This window comes from Poecilia latipinna, unplaced genomic scaffold (assembly GCF_001443285.1).
Source record: "Poecilia latipinna isolate Pla-1442-1.1 unplaced genomic scaffold, P_latipinna-1.0 Scaffold311, whole genome shotgun sequence".
NCBI lineage: Eukaryota > Metazoa > Chordata > Actinopteri > Cyprinodontiformes > Poeciliidae > Poecilia > Poecilia latipinna.
The window spans coordinates 377,753-393,991 of NW_015112927.1; the positions used below are offsets into that span (position 1 = coordinate 377,753).

Sequence of the window (16,239 nt, forward strand, 5' to 3'; positions counted from 1 at the left end):
GTTTGTGTTATTTTTCGAAGGTTTGGTTTTATTGGGTGGGTTTGTTTTTTTTTTGCCTTTAAAAAAAAAAAAAAAAAAAAAAAATGTCGTTTATTGTTCTCCCGAATGCCATCTGAGCCATATGTATATCAGAGATAGTTTAAATCGTCTCTAGTGCGACCTCACCCGGATCATTTTTGGAATCTTTTTTTTTTTTTTTTTTTTTTTGACTTGGTCTGAATGATCCTTTGTCTAAAGGAAAGGCTTCTAGTCCTTGCTGTTCAGCACTGATTGGTACATGCTTGTGGTGGTGAAACAAAAGCTCTGTGTTTTTGAGGGAAATCATTTTGCCAGTATGTGTAGACTACATGGATTTTAACTCAAACTGGATGGGCACTCAGTGGTGCCAGGATTCTCCTATGTGACCCACTCAGGTTGATTTAACACAACTCTTGCAGGCAACACCAGTTGGCCACCTTATATGTCTTAGTTCGTGCAGCACGACACCTCAGATCCATATGGGCCCACTTTTTCAAAGAATTTCTATTCCATATGGGTCTCATTTCTAAATGCTGGCTGACCTCTCACCAGGGGTGCAGCCAGATAATTTTTTTTTTTTACAAAGAGTCGCCAGAAGGGGGCCACTAATAATCTGGAAAGGTGATCAGAACTAAGCCATAACAGAACTTCTGGCATTTCTTTTGTTTAATATGTCACAGCGGAAGCTGGAATTAATACTCTAAGCTAATTTCTTGTTGTTTTACAACATGCTTCACAAAGTTTAGTGTCGATGAGCTTTTAATTGCTGTGGTTCTCCCCATTGTTATTTTTTTTTAAGGTAAAGATCCAATAAAAACTGAAACCTATTCTAGCAATTATCTAACACATACAACTCTAGATCTATGATTTTGAAGAGCATCAGTTGGCGTTGTTGTGAAAGTCATAATTGGGTCTCACTGGATCATCAATTTTTTAGCCCCATTAGGAATTCACACCCATTCTTGTAATAATGCAACATATCAAGACTGGGTCTTTTGAAATTCTCAATAATTATTATTTTTTTATTCCTTCTTGCATAAAAATTATGTACATTGGAAGAGGTGGAAAGAGGTCAACACATTTATAGAGGTGACTGTTGCTTCCCCTGGATTCCCTTGATGGCATCTCTGAATCTACCAAGGCAAATATCATCCACCGTCTAACTGCCTCGTGTCCATCTTGCTATCTTGTGTTCAGTTAACCTTGCGGTGCCTGCAGCTGCCAGGCGCATCAGACAATCTGGATGGCCGCTTCCTGTGCACTGCTCTCTATTTGTTTCACAACCTCAGGAAGCTCTTGCACACTTTTGGTATCGCTCCATGCCAGCTGGGAGAGAGAAGCGGCAGAAGAAAGCCGAGTTCAGGCGAGGCTGGGGCCCCTCCACGCTTTTGTGCTGGGAGCACAGAGAGGAGAAGGAGGGAAGAGGACGGGATGGGGGTGGGAGCGAGGGGAGTCGGCTGACAGTCTTGAACACAGCAGCAGTGGAGAGAGAGAGAGACAGAGAGAGCTCCCATCTGGCTTTGTCCTCTCCCAGCATTCCGTACGGCAAGTGTCCCAGACTGGAGCATGACCCCTGAACCCACAACCTCCTCATCCCTTCCTCCCTGCACACATACACACACCCAGAGCAATAGAAATGTTCTCAAGTCTGCGTGTTCCTTAACAGCCTTGCCTAGATTTTAAAGTTATACTAGTCAGACTATTTGGTAAAATCCCTCAACATCACATTAGATATGACGTTTTTGTTTGAGCATTCCCCTCCATTCTTCTTCCTCCTTATTTGCATGCTTTAACCAAATTCCTCCTTCAAAGGGATTTACTTTTATTTTGTACGACTGCAGCAAAGCATTTTTAGCTGCTCCGTGTGAGCAAACCATGGAACTATTCATTCAGTTTGCAAGAGGTGAATCGTACAGGAAACCAAACGAATGGAAAACGTCAGAAAACAGATTTCTTTCAGTTAAACTTCTGAAACTGGCCACTGGATGTCTGTTTATATCCGGCACAGAGACTACCGATTATAACTATCTGAAGCCCTGATTCGGATACATTTACATTTGGTTTGTTTATGTGCTCATTAATGGACACTGCCTCTTTTTTTTTTTTTTTTTTATTTTTTTTAATCAATTTTAAATTGAATGCTCACTTACCTCAGCATCTATGTCATAATCTGCCAACAGTTGAAGGCCAGCCATAATGTTTACTAACACAAGTTTATCTTGTGCCTCGTGCATTTTAAGTCATGGTTTCATACTTTGTGTGCATCACTGGACCATTCCTTTTAAATTTGCACCAAACTCGAGGGCATGTGTCTGTGTGAGCACACAACCTGACAGGTGTGGCTTTCGAAAAGCAAAAAGCTCATGTTTCCCAGTGAGCAGGACTTTCCATCGTTTAGCAGCAGAAGGCACATCTGGGTTAGATAGAGCCTGTGTTCTTCTCCCACTGTTACAGCTGGAGCTGCGCTGCCAGAGTGGAATTCCTGCGGATTGGAGACATGACATTATTTATTTGTTTTGTACAATCCTTCCCCCTTCTTCCCACCACCTCTCCTTTTTGGAATCGCTGTGCGCACGGGGCGAAGCAGAGGAACAGAATGTTTCTGTGGCACAGTCACACAGCGAGCCCTCAGTTAGAACAACAGGCTCAAAGAGGAGGAAGAGGGAGAAAGGAAAAAAAAAAAAAAAAACAGGAGATGTGCTTTTCCTGCTTTGCTCCAGCAGGTGGAGCAATTCTGACTGACAGCTTGGGCTTTAAATAATGAGCCAGAATTTACCCAGCTGGGCAGGAACAGGAGTCTGGGGGCCACCTTCATTTCCGCAGCTCTGATCAGTTACCTGAGAGGTGTTGTACCCTGAAGCCCTGTGGGAGGAGGGGGCTGACCTGCCCAGACACAACTCCCCCCCCACACGCAGGAAGGAACGCTCATCATTATCACATTTTATGAGCACTCAGTCAGTCGTTCAGACGCTGCGAGGCTGTCAGTGTGCCATGTAAATGCTCTCAGCGGGCCAAGATTAGCACAACTTGTCACTCCCACCCATGTTGTTATGAGCTGCAAAGGGGGCTGGACAGACGGTGCAAGGGGCAAAGTCAACTGTGACTTCTCCTGTTGGGCTGAAGTGTAGGGGCTGTGGGGGGTAAGATTCAACAGGCTTCCAGTTCTGGAGTTCCTGTGACAAGTAGAAATGGTGGAAAGGTCTGGAATTTGAGTCGGGGTTTTCTGTCTGCATAAGGGAGTGGAAAGCATTTGTATTTCCAGGTTTTATTCAGTGTCTCTATCCATCCATCCATCTGGATTGAAATATCTCCTGTGAATACAAAGTTCAGTATACTCTGGACCGAGGTTCCGGCTAATTTGAGTCTGGTTTTCTTACCCACAAATGCCAAGATTAAATTGGTTGTTTTTGAAGTAGCTTTTCTGAAATTTGAACTAGAATTGAACTCTTTAAATTCCACTTTCACATTTGTTCGGAATTTGCTTGAACGAAAAGCATAGGTGTGCGTTGTGCTCATCATTGGAGCCTTTTGTTTGCATCCAGATGTCATCCACTGAAATAATTTACAAGTCCTTTAGGGGGACAATAACGTATGTTTCCAGATAAGGTGAAGGGATTCTAAAGTCAAACGAACAGCACACAGCTGCGCGTGTATCGAGATAATCTCATCTCACTGACATAGTTCTGGTCTGACTTGAGCTGTGTAGTACTTCTGGTGACAAATCTCCTCGCCGGAGATTTATCTCCCCAACTCTGCGACAACTTGGCTGGGGGAGCACCTCGGCGGATGCGTCCTTTATCTGTCTGCCCGCGTGTGGCTTGATGGAATGACAGCAATGCATAATTTAGTGCTCGCTGAAAACATGCTGCGCTCCCTCTCTCTGGCTCAGCTGTCCGATCATATCCATTCTCCATTTAGAGCGGCAGGCGTTCAAAGGCTCTGCCTTTTCTCCATTCCTCTCTTTTTTTTTTGTACCTTTTGTTCTTTTCCTTCCTCGCTCTCCACCCTCTTGCAAAAGATTCATTACAAGACAGATTTTTTTTTTCTCTTCTTTTACCCCTGGTCTCCTGCTCCATCCGTGCTCCCTTGGCCTCGCTCTGTGGCTGCAGCGGCTGAGAAGCTCCAGATTGACTACAAGCCGTCCCTTGCCGGGATTAACCTCTCGCCATTGTTTCTGCCCGTTGAACAGGATTAACAAATCAGTGTGTCAGGTAGACTGCAGTCAAGAGACAATGACCCAGTTCTGACACCACTGCCCCCCCTTTTCCTCATCCGCCCACCTCTTTCCCTCTCCTCCCCCCCCTTCTGTCTCACTGCAGCTTTTAATTAAAAAGACTTTGCTTAGCTGGCGCTATGTGCTCCCTGGAGAATGCCTCACAGCTTTGTTTTCCTTTTTTTTTTTGTTTTTTTGTTTTTTTTGCTGAAAATTGGGGGGTGGAACTGATGGTAAAATGTGAGGTGAGCTGATGCCGCGCAACATTTGGAACACACATGTTGTCTGATAAAGTGAACACATAAGCAACAGATGCTGCATCCAGGTGTTTGGAAATTGTTTCAAGGCAAATCCATTCCCCACCCCTACGTTTTGGATGCGAGGCATTTGGAGATTATTTTGTGCTCCAACACATTCGCAGAGGGGGAAATTAGTGGCTTGTGTTCTCACTAGCTACTGTTTGGTGGAAGCCTTTTTTTTTTTTTTTTTTTTTTTGTAGTTGTTGCAAGCCGGCATGACCTTTTACAAGGTGAATAATTCGTCATGTGTGTAGTTTGGACAACCATAGCAAAGACAATAATGGCATCCCCCTCTTTCAACAACAAAACTCTATGCCTTTTGCCCTTGGCTCTAGCATCTTTATCTTTGTCACCACCGATTTTGCATATCCTTTGCAGCATGCAGAAAAAAAAAAAGATTCTTTTCTCCTCTACCTGCTTAGTTGTTTTTCCCTCCCTTCTGTTCTGGGAACGTTGACTCTCGTACAGTGTTCATACAAGACAGGACAGGCACGTGGAGTGGAAGTTCCTGTAAACCGACTGTTTCACCTTTTCTTTTTTTTTCTTTTTTTGGCACCTTCAAAGAGCGACAACGACTTACAGTAGTTTGTTGACATGACGGGTCTGCCGTTTGTGTCGCCGAGCCTACAGTAATTGGCCCGGTAAGACGTAAATTTAGCTCACTTGCAACTGCAGAGGATCCCTTCTCTATAATTATCACGACCTTACCTTTTAATTGAGTTTTTCTTGCTAAATTATAGGTATTACAGGGAAAACATTCGAGCAAACAGAGCTTAAAATAACCCCAAAAATTGAGGCACATCCACAAGTTTAGCTTAAGTCGGAGCAGCTGGAAGAGGATCTGCAGTGATTGCACGGGCAGAAAATTGGATACAATTGATAAACATAAAGAAATAATGTTTCTGATCAGATTAGTGTGGCAACAGTCAAACCAACATGAAATGACAGTAGTCATATGAAGTATGGTATAATATTAACAGGTGTTCAGCTTTGCACCAGCTTGCTGCAGAAAGCTGTTTTAGCAGTCTTGTACTGTTGAGGTTTTGCTTCTGTTTGCCTTCTGACCAAAAAAAAAAAAAGGTGACAGGGTCTGAGGGAGTCTCTGATGATGTTCTTGTATCAGTTTGAGTCAGATGCAGAAGTAGAGACCTTTCAATTACTCTTTCACTCCCTTCACTGTCCTCCACATGGCACTCTTGTACCTGAGACCCGGTACTTTAACACACTCTCAACCAGAGTGCTATAATTTTTTTTTTTTTTTTCGGGTGATGGTAGGGAAAACAGTTTGATGAAATGATCTCCTTCTCCGTCCCACATAGTCGCTGGGAGTGTCCGCACTGGAACAGAGCCCAGTGGTGTCTTCCCACTCCCCCCTCTTCCTTCCTCTCTCCTCCCCTCCTAGTTTAGGCTCAGTCCCAGATTGTGAAAATGATGACCTGTACTGTACAGCGTCCACCACTGCCTTTTCAGAATTGGCAGAGAACCCCGGGGACATCTTTTTGTCGCATAAATCTAAAATGTACAAGTCGTACCCTGCCGTCTCAGCAAATAGTGCGAGTTTTTAAGGTGCTTTGATGTTTTCCTACAATTGCTCGAGTTCTGAGATACTTATTAACCGGTTCAAGTTCAGAATTAAACGCATCAACCAGGTTCGACCAGTGTGACGCAATATTATGGAAGATTAGTGGATAAATGGCATTCTTTCTTCTCCCTTTTTTTTCTCCTTCCTTTTTATTTTTAAAGGATTTATTGTTCTTATCGCTGAGCCAGCAGACTCTCTCGTGGGAGCTGTGAAGAAACCCACGAGTTGCATACCAACAATCTGAAAAAAAAATAAATAAAAAAAAAAATAAAATTCCTCCATGCATCATTGTGCATGTAGAAATTCCACATGAAGACCAACAAGACGAGTGGCAAATTCCTCTTAGCCTTGACCTGTTTGAAGAGAATATTGGTGGCTGGATGATTGGGTCACCTTTGTGTGGTCTGTCTGTATAATCAATGCTGAGCTGATGGGATTTGTAAGAGGGCGAAGGGTCCAGTAATTGTTGACTTAGGCAAATAAGGACTGATTGATTGCTTCCTGCGTCGTGGCTAGCTCCCATTATTTGCAGCGTGAGACGTGGATCCCTCGACACTCTCAGATGGCAGTACACAGAACTCAGTTTTGCTGCTCTGGCTGTGCAAAAGTCTTGTGTGCACACACAAAAGCAGAGCGGATACTTGCAGTACGTCCTGTTCTTAAGATGAGACCCATGTTGCTTTCTATTAAGTGGTGTGGATAATGTGCTAATAACCCTTGTCTTTCTGCCCATTCCCGCAGATTCTTCACACTGAGACGCCATGACTGGGCTTCTGAAGAGAAAGTTTGAGGAGGTGGACGAGGACCCATGCTACTCGTCTCCCTCGCCCTCTTCCCTCTCTTCCGCCTGCTCGGGCTGGGACTCGGAGGGGGAGAGCTGTTACTCGGACACCCTGGATTCCAATCCCAGCAACCCGTGCTCCCCAGCAACAAATTTCAACAGTGAGTGTTTCCTCTCAAGCACTCTCTCAGCTTGTCTTCAGCATCCACTTAAACTCTGATTGCAACCCAAACATTATACAAGACTGCTTTAGCGATTCATGCCACTGGCATCCGATGAAACACTTTGCAGAAATGGGTCCAGACTTTCACAATGAACACCTCTGATGATTTTTATGCCCTAAAGCTGCAAAACAGTTAATCACATTAAGCACGGGGGCGGCTCACCTCGGTTTTATTTCCACCTTCCTCCCCAGAACCTTGTAAGATAGGCCCATTGCTTCACTCTTCCTTTCAGAGATTTAGGTCGAGCAACTTCAGGGTGTTTACGTCTGTCTGGATGCGGCTGAGTCTTTAGGGGGGACTGGTGGCGAGTTTGGAGAGGGGATTGTGTTGTGTATTGGGGAGAAGGTTGCAAGGTTTCCAGGATGGTGGGGCAGGAAGCCAGGAAGAGAAGTGTGGCAGGTTGCCAAGGCTGGGAACACACAGCGCCTTGTCTGAAACCTGGGCGTGCACCCAACACAGGTGCTGGAAGAAACTGGGTGAAGGGATAGAAAAAAAGGTGTGGGGGCGGTGGAGGAAGCAGACATGCAAGCCTACTTAGAAGATCTGATTGAGTGGACTATTATGATTTGGTGTTTGTGTTGGACAGAAAGTTGTTTGCTAGAGAACACTGTGCAAAGTTAGTTCATCTGGAAGCTACAGAGTGGGTGCTGTTTGTCTCTTGTGGTTTGGATGGATACGCAGCTGAACCTGGCACTCGGGTTGATCTGTATTACCCCTGGCAGCAGATCAGACAAATCAGTGAGGCTGTTGTGTTTATTGGTTGTCCATGCTGAGGCAAAAGGACACTTTTTACATAAACTTTCCACATTATTGGGATAACTTAACATGCTTTGAAGTCGTCAGTAATATGTCCGTTATCCAATGTAGACAGAATTAATGTCTACAGAGGGGCCAAAATCCCCTGGTGGTAAAAAGGCTAACATGAAGTCATAAAGTGCAAAACTTTCCATCGGTAATCCACAACTGTGCAACCTAACCAACCCAACTAGCTGTTGGCATTACCTTCTACAAAGGTTTTCTACAAACTCACTTTGGTACAGCAGCTTTCTACTAGATACAAGGGGAACTACAATGGATTAATATCTTTTAAGAACATCACTTAAAAAAAAACATCCAAACTTTTCACTTTAACTGTCATAGAAAAGTCACAGAAAAGCTACTGGCTTTTTGTGCATTTCTTTGTTTTTGTACAGGGACTCTGTATGGAGTTCCCTTCCATAAAACAAAGGTAATGGGGACCAGATGGGCAGGGGATTACCAGACTTTTCTTTAAACACATAGGCTACTCTTATTAAAAATGGCTGCTGGAGCTTAAGCGGTGGGAAAGGTTGCTTGTCTTTAAAGGAAACTTAAAAGCTGAAAATTCCTTGATGGAGTAAGAAGAATTTACACTAAAGTTCAGCTCTGCACTCACCCCTCCTCACCTCCCCCAGTGTGGTTTATTTCTAGATGTAGCTCATTAATGACCTTTAAATGTGTGGCTCACGATTCAGGTGCGAAGGTTTCCATCCCACCTGGAAGCCCCAGGGATTTTACTGATCATGTACTGATCCCTGGTGCTTCCTCCACCACGTTCACCACTAACAAAAAGGGAAATTCCTGAGCTGGGCGTCCTTTGGTCGCACGCTAGTGAAAAGCTGGATGGATTCCCAGCAGTTTGGGTTTCACTTTACAGGATGTACGCATGTCGGATTGCTCTTGGCCGTATCATTTAATTGGGTACATGATAAGGCCAGGTCAATAAATCGCAGAGGTGTCCTTTTTCAATTCGTCAGGCAGCATCAGCACAAAGATGTGGAGCAGTACGCCATCTAGTGGTGGAAAAAATGATGCAGGATCACCCTTCATGTGTTCTAATCTTCTTCTGTTTGTCCTTCCATAGCAACATCCATTCTGAAGAAGTCCAAAAGAGCACGCCGGGGCAACGTCACATTCGACCAGGTGACTGTGTTCTTCTTCCCACGGTGCCAGGGCTTCACCAGCGTTCCCAGTCGAGGAGGTTGCACCCTTGGCATGATGCAGCGCCACAGCGCGCGGCGTTCATACACTCTTGCAGAATTTGCTGCGGAACAACGGCTCCTGCGCAGGGAAAAGTTCCTCAATAGGCTTAGGGAAGAGAAGCTGGAAGCTATGAAAATGAAGGTGAGGAATGCCTCTAGCTAAAAGCCTATTAACTGGGTGCTCAGTCTCCTGTCTGTGGCAGCAAATACACATGATTCCTTTTTGTCTGCTACAGCTGACAAAAAACGGAACCCAGGAAAACGAGGAGGCAGATCGGCTTACGGTAGATGACGTCCCAGAGCAAGACATAGACATCAGCAGTGCCAACCTGGACGAGGGCTCTTTCCTCCAGCCATTCCCATCTAAGAAGCGCTATGCACTGCTCAAAGCAGCTGGTGTGAAGAAGATCGACAAGGAGGAGAAGAGACAGCTGCACGAGCTGAGGCTCTCCAGGGAGAACTGCGGTTGCGACTGCCAGGGCTTCTGCGAGCCTGAAACGTGCAGCTGCAGCCTGGCGGGCATCAAATGTCAGGTAAGAACAGGAACAAAAAAACAAAATAAAGTCACCTAAAATGTTCCTCTTTGGTCAGTGACTGCGACCAAAGGGAATTCAAATGAAAGTTTTTGTTGCAAATATTTCACAGATTCTTTCTGCTCCTTGTAGATGGATCACTCTTCTTTCCCATGTGGCTGCACCAAAGACGGCTGCGGCAACACAGAGGGCCGAATTGAGTTCAACTCTAACCGCGTACAGACGCATTACATCCACACTATAATGAAGCTGGAGCTGGAGAAGAGGCTGGAGGAGCAGTCCAGCGCAGAGGAGGAGGAGGAGGAAAACACTACGGACGCAAACGCCCAACTACCAGCGGTGCCCTCCTTCCCTTTCAGCTCGGAGCTGATGGCAGGCGGAGAGAACAGCTGCAGCAGTGACATGACGGACTCATCGGACTCATCTGGTCAGAGTGAGGACTCTGAGGCAGGCGAGAGCCAGTGCAAGCATCACAGCCAGCTGGAGGTGGACGAGAAAGGCCTGAGCCGGATATTGAGTTTCAACGATACGAATAGCGGGGATAGCGAGGATAAGGACAGTAAAAACGCGTGTTGCCCAAATCAGCAGAAGCAACAGCCAACAACAGAGGCGTTCAGCAGCTTTAGCATCGTGGACTTTGCTGATGAAAATGACAACATAGACGCTGCGCTGCTGGAATCCACAGACAGTCACAGGGACAATCGAGTGACGGCCATTTCAGAACTCTTGGACGAAAACGCCAACCAGGGAAACGGCATTTTCCATAGCTGCAGCGTGCCGCACACGCCTTCTCCCAGCATCGATCGCTCGGCGAGCTACGACATGGACCTGAGTCTCTCCTCAGAGTCAGACCTGGAGTTCTTCGACGGCTTCCCGTGCTTGGGGCCCAGCTCGCTTTACAATTCCCTGAAGGAGTACGAGCACATGGACAACTATTTCCAGTTTCAGCTGCCTAGCTACTCCGGTTTTCCCGCAGCGAGCGACACGGGGACCTGCCTGCTGGAATCTCTGATCGGCCTCTCAGAATCCGTCCCGGAGCCCCCTGCTACGTTTACGGACAATCAGCTGATGGAGGAAGCCATGAAACTGTCTGTGATGGAGTCTGTGAAAGTTTGACAAAACATGTGAACTACGTAAGAAAGGAAAAACCCACAAGAGAGAGAGGGGAAGGGGGTTGGGGGGTGGGAGTTTGGAAGAGGACTGAAAAATGCACATACGATGTCAATGTGTTATGAGGAAGCTGTGATTTCCCTCTTTTTTTTTTTTTTGCCTATTAAATATTCAGATTCCAGACTTGCCTTCAAAATGTTAGCAAAGCAGTTTGGGGTGATTGCTGTGTGAGATGGCAGCTAGGGGTTAAAAGTGGACAGAGATCAATTTGACCAGGCCAACAGAAACCAGAGAATCCTAAGAAAGCTCTTTTAACCAAACCAAGACCACCAACCGCTCTCGCTGAGCAGGAATCACCCTTAAAACTGTTTCCAGGTTGGGCGTTAATCTCAACACAGCTGAATGTTCACCTCAGGGAATTCATTTTTTTTTTTTCTAGCTTTTGGAGGCAATGTGTGGTGACCATTGCTGTGATTGCCTTCATACGAAACCTGAGTCAGATTGAGATGTACGGTAGTTCTGTTTGCATCCTCCCCCTCTCACCCTTCCCCCTCCTTTCTGAAGATGACTTGAGCAAAGAAAAGCTGAGGTCTTCATCCCAAAAAGGTCTTTTTAAGGTACAAGGAAAAAAACAAATCCCTCTCAGAGCTCCTCGATCCGCACTTTATCTGTGAAAATAACTATGTATGCATAGGCATTGTTTTGGTTATTTGGGATAGATTCAACAGTTTGATGCTAAATTATGAATTATGGAGTTTCTTATTTATGGGCTGGGATTGTTGCTCGTATTCTTAAAAAAAAAAAAAAGAAGAAGAAGCTATCTGTATTTTATTTTGTTTTAAATTATTTCCTTTATGGTTTTATTTATTTCAGATGAAGCCTCCATTCACAAAGCACTGTGGTTTGTTTACCTTAAAGTGCAATCTTCCTCCTTTTTTTTTTTTTTTTTTTTTAATTATCACATTAAGGTATTGCTATGGAAAATGGAACCCAGTGGCGGTTTTTGATGTTTCATATAGGCAATTGCCCAGGGCGACATTACAAAGGGGAGCACTCGAGAAACTGTTAGAAAATATTACATTTCTGCCCTGAATAAGTTTTATATTGCTTTCATGCGTGTGCAGTCGTGGGAGAGTGCCCCCTTCTTCCTGCTGTCTATAGGGTGACTAGTTTACGTGCTTCATGAAGAACTGCAGTGCATTTGATCCAACCCCGGCTGGATTTGTGTATTTTTGATCGCTTGGCAGAAAGAAGAGCTTGCACAGAACGTCATTCATTCGAGAACTGCCACTGATGGGACCACAAGTCCATCCGAAAGTATTTAATATCTATTCTCTTAACACTTTGTTTTAAGTTATTCTGTCTTTTATTTCATGAGTTATTTAATTTAAAGACATTTTGGCAATAACGTGGGCCGTCGTGAAGTTTACTGGATGTGCCTGTTTATCAGGGGGAGCCATGCCGACCAGTGGTGTGCGCGCAGTGCTTCCGTTTAAGCTTTTGGGACTGAAAACTGTGGAATCTCCCTAATCACTGAAACAAATAAAGAAAATGATGGTTCTATTTGTATTGCTGCCTATAATATAACCGTAGAAAAATTACACTAATATTTTCTAATATATGTAGGATGAAAGAATTCTAATCACTGACAAATTGAATATTTTATTAAGAAAGCAAAATTAATAATTTTCAATCCGAGACGACCTTTGTAATATATGAATTATAGAGAAAATGTATGCTTATGAAGGTTAGTACATTCTGAAGTATTTTTAATAGGCAGCCGAATGGTTGGATATCTTAGAGAAAAGCCACTAAAACTTAAATTGCAAAAGAAAAAAAAATCTATTTGATTGTACTCTGAGTATTTCTGGAAGTCTGTGACTTGGGTTAAAATATGTTAGAAATTACACAAATGCGAAGGTTTTTTTTTTTTTTTTTTTTTTTTTTTTTTTTTTTTTGTATTTTAGTGGATTAAAAACTGCATATATTATACAGTTTTTAATCCTGAACCCTGAAATTTGAAGAGTTGCCTCATTGAGTATCTTTTTTTTTTTTTTTTGAGCTGAGGGACACTAGAGAGCTGATGTACATATCCTCACCCTTTCCACGGCTGTTTCAACAGCCTTTTCTGGACCCTTTAGAAATTATGCATGCAGGTCCGATTTGTTAAAACTTCTTCTGAATAATTGTATTTCTTTTTTTTAAAGTGCAGAATGCACATTGGAAATGTATTATTCTCTTTTTGCCTTTTTTTTTTCTTTTTTTAAAATAATTTCATCCTGTATATGTTCGTATGCCATAAAGATTGGCACCATTCTTTGCCAGCAAACATAATTTCTCTTGTAAAAAAAAACAAACAAAAAAAACATTCAATCATGAAGAAATGACATCAGTGAGTGTTTATCAGTGTAATATATTACAGTACAGTTTATTATTATTTCAAAAGAATGTGTCTTACTTTTTCTTTGCCTTTTTGTGTTGTGCATATTTCTGCTTGAAAAGGTCCTGCAGAGCAAACAAAGCTGCTTTATTTTTTACATATTCACACATTAATCTGCTGTTCAAAATAATTTCCTTTCATCTAAGCCATTTTGACAGCTTGTCCCTCCAAATGATAATAAAAAAAACATTCTTTTGTAAATGCCTAGCTGTTTGTCTGATTTGTCATGTGTTGGATACATTTATTTTAGCTTCTTTAACTTTATTTATATTTTCACTTTGCAACATGTCTTTTCTGATTATTTGAGACAGATCAACAAGAAGTGGTGCATAATAGAAGTGAGGAGAGGATACATGTTAGCAACAAAAGCGTGTATTTATAAAAAAGTCCCCACTACTTTAATACCCCTAAATAAATTAATCTCAGTATAAATAAGAACGAAAGGAAACCTCTTAGAGGCTGCAAAAAACTTATGGCTGGGGAGGAATCCCAAACATACAACCAGAGCTTCTTCTGGATGGTCGAAAAGCTGTGGTAAAAAAAAAACAAAAACCTGACATTAACACCTAATGAGACTGAGGCCGAGCTATTTTGCAAAAAAGGATGGGCAAAACTTTCCGTCTCTAGATGTCCAAAGCTGAAAAAGACATACCCGAGGGGGCCGCAAGCAAAAAACACATACACTAAGTTAATATGCAACAGATGTAAAATGTCATGTTTCACTGCGGACGTCAACCTGACCTATAAAAGTTAATAATGCAGATAGTTTATGAGGTCAAGAAGCCATTTTGTGCACAAGCCATTTTAAACATTTTCAGAGTTTATTTCACCTTCCTTAAAAAAATTGTATTTTTCACACATTACCCTAAAAACTGCTGTTAAAGATCTCCATGTCTGAAGAAAATGGGAAAAACACCCAATATGATGTCATGCTGTAGTCTCCCAGAATACCGCAAACATATGGCCAGAAATTCCAGGCGGGGGGAGTATGTGACTGCTTTTAGCTCACATTTGGTCACAATTAGGATCGCTTGGATCCAAGGCGAAAATTGCACAAATCTTTTAGCTTTCCTTGATCCTGACAACTCAAGAAAAAAAACATTTCACCTACATGCCGTTTAAGTGAAAATCGCTGGTTTCCTGTGATCTTTGGTTTAAAAACATCCTTTGGAATTTTCCATCATCTCGGGCTGCAGCTTGGGAGGTCAGGAGGTCAGGATCATAATAACCGTGTTGGTCCTGGACCAATGCACATTTATACAGCATTCTGGTTGTGAGCCAAAGACAGCAACAGGACATGCAATAAGTTCAATGAGGAATGCATTTCTGAGACTGTAAAAGGAGTGTAAGGCTCTTGCAGCAACACAAAGAGGAATGTTGTGCTGTGTGGTGAAAACATGACACACTGGAGTTTTTCAGGAATTTGAAGTAAAAGACTGAGACATAAGAGGATTTTTATTTTACTAATGCCACATGGATGTTAGAAGTCCACACATTTCTATATAAAAAGCTTGATCCATCACCTGAAAAAAAAAAAGAAGTCAAATAGATCCGGCATTCATCAATTTGGGTAAATATCATTTCATTCTGGTGGCTTCATGCATGTTGTTTACCGAATACATCCAGTGAAGGAAGGAAGAAACTCTGGTGAAGACGGTTGGTTTGAACTTTTGGTTGCACACGCCGGCCGGACCATAACTGACCACACCGTGGACTCTCCAAACTCCATCGGTTAAGCAGTTCAGGGGACCTCCAGAGTCGCCCTGGAAAATTATCATCACTTTTAGTTCATAAAGTGCACAACTCTGCACAGATTGGTGATTCCAAAACGTTATAGCTTCTAACCCCACAAAAACATTTCCAGAAACTTTTAGCCCCAAATACGAACAGTGGACATACATGAGCAGTGCTGTTTAGAAAAAGAAATAAAGGCATAATGCTCAGCTAAACATGAGACCTACAACCAATATTATATTTAATCACATCATGGAAATTAGCTTTGAATATTATTTTGATCTGGTTGTTGTCCAGATCAACAACCTTGATCTGGACAAGGTCAAGGTTGTTGACCTTGGAACTTTGTCAAGGTTGTTGACCAAGGAACTTTGGGAGCAGTTCCTATTGTGGAACTGCTCCCAAAGTAGTGGGAGCAGTTCCACAATAGGATAACAATAATCTCTATTCAATTCAATTTTATAGCAACATTTTTAAGATTAATTAAAGATAAAAGTGAACTAGGTGCACTTTCATGTCATACTGACATCAGTTTGGACTTTTGATTTGCTGTTTGACAGGGCACCACAACATTTGCTTTTGCTTTTGCTGTGGGTTTCCTCATATCATGTTTCATGACCCACAGTGTGGGGCTCCACCTCCAATTAGGAGAACCAAAGTGCCAGATGTTAGACATTAGCCCTTACAAAGTTTTTAGTTTTACAAACTAAGTCTCTGTCTACAAACCTGGCAACCATCGCCTCCAGCACACACCATCGTTTTAAGAGCAATGCTGCCCCACCACTCTGGCTGGGAGCAGGCTGCATGTTCCACTACAGCAGGGGTCCCCAAACTACGGCCCGCGGGCCGGATGCGGCCCGCCACGTCATTTGGTCCGGCCCCCTGAACAATGCCGGATCCGGCCCGCCTGCTCATACCAGAGAGCATTCAGTGTTTTTTTTCATATATTATATTTTCTGGTTTATATGTGGATTTTTCTTCAACCACCAGGGGGCTCTTGAGCAGATATGAAACTTACTTTCCCTCAATGGAAAATATACTAGTCAGTCCCAGTCACCGTTTCACTCACGGTTTTTTCCATTTGCATTCTGGGTAAAAATCTATCTAAAAGCAGCGCTCCCCCACCCCCCCGCCAAGAATTTTCCAAGGTTTCTTTCTCCAAAAACTAAGACCGGCCCCCGACCAGAGAAAGGAACAGCTATGTGGCCCTCGCAGGAAAAAGTTTGGGGACCCCTGATTTATGGCATAACCCTGAATCGTTAGTAGTCAAATATGACCAGATCCCATTTCCTAGGGCTTCCCCGT

The 16,239-nt window shown here is 43.2% G+C and overlaps 1 protein-coding gene and 1 pseudogene across 2 annotated transcripts in view; one reads left to right on the forward strand and one right to left on the reverse strand.

The window, feature by feature from the left end:
• csrnp1b (cysteine-serine-rich nuclear protein 1b) overlaps window positions 1-11,567 on the forward strand; it is a 16,005-nt gene extending 4,438 nt beyond the window's left edge. Inside the window, exons 1-5 of one of the 2 annotated variants that reach the window (XM_015034792.1) lie at window positions 3,140-6,758; window positions 6,854-7,054; window positions 9,000-9,259; window positions 9,354-9,650; window positions 9,783-11,567. In XM_015034792.1, coding sequence (XP_014890278.1) covers window positions 6,874-7,054; window positions 9,000-9,259; window positions 9,354-9,650; window positions 9,783-10,766 — 1,722 coding nt within the window. In that variant the 5' untranslated portion in view covers window positions 3,140-6,758; window positions 6,854-6,873 and the 3' untranslated portion in view covers window positions 10,767-11,567. Of the gene's footprint in view, window positions 1-3,139; window positions 6,759-6,853; window positions 7,055-8,999; window positions 9,260-9,353; window positions 9,651-9,782 lie in introns of those variants that run through there. The other variant, XM_015034791.1, reaches the window with a different exon arrangement.
• A 3,069-nt stretch (window positions 11,568-14,636) lies between these two features.
• Window positions 14,637-16,239, reverse strand: part of LOC106948885 (elastase-1-like) — a 6,188-nt pseudogene continuing 4,585 nt past the window's right edge.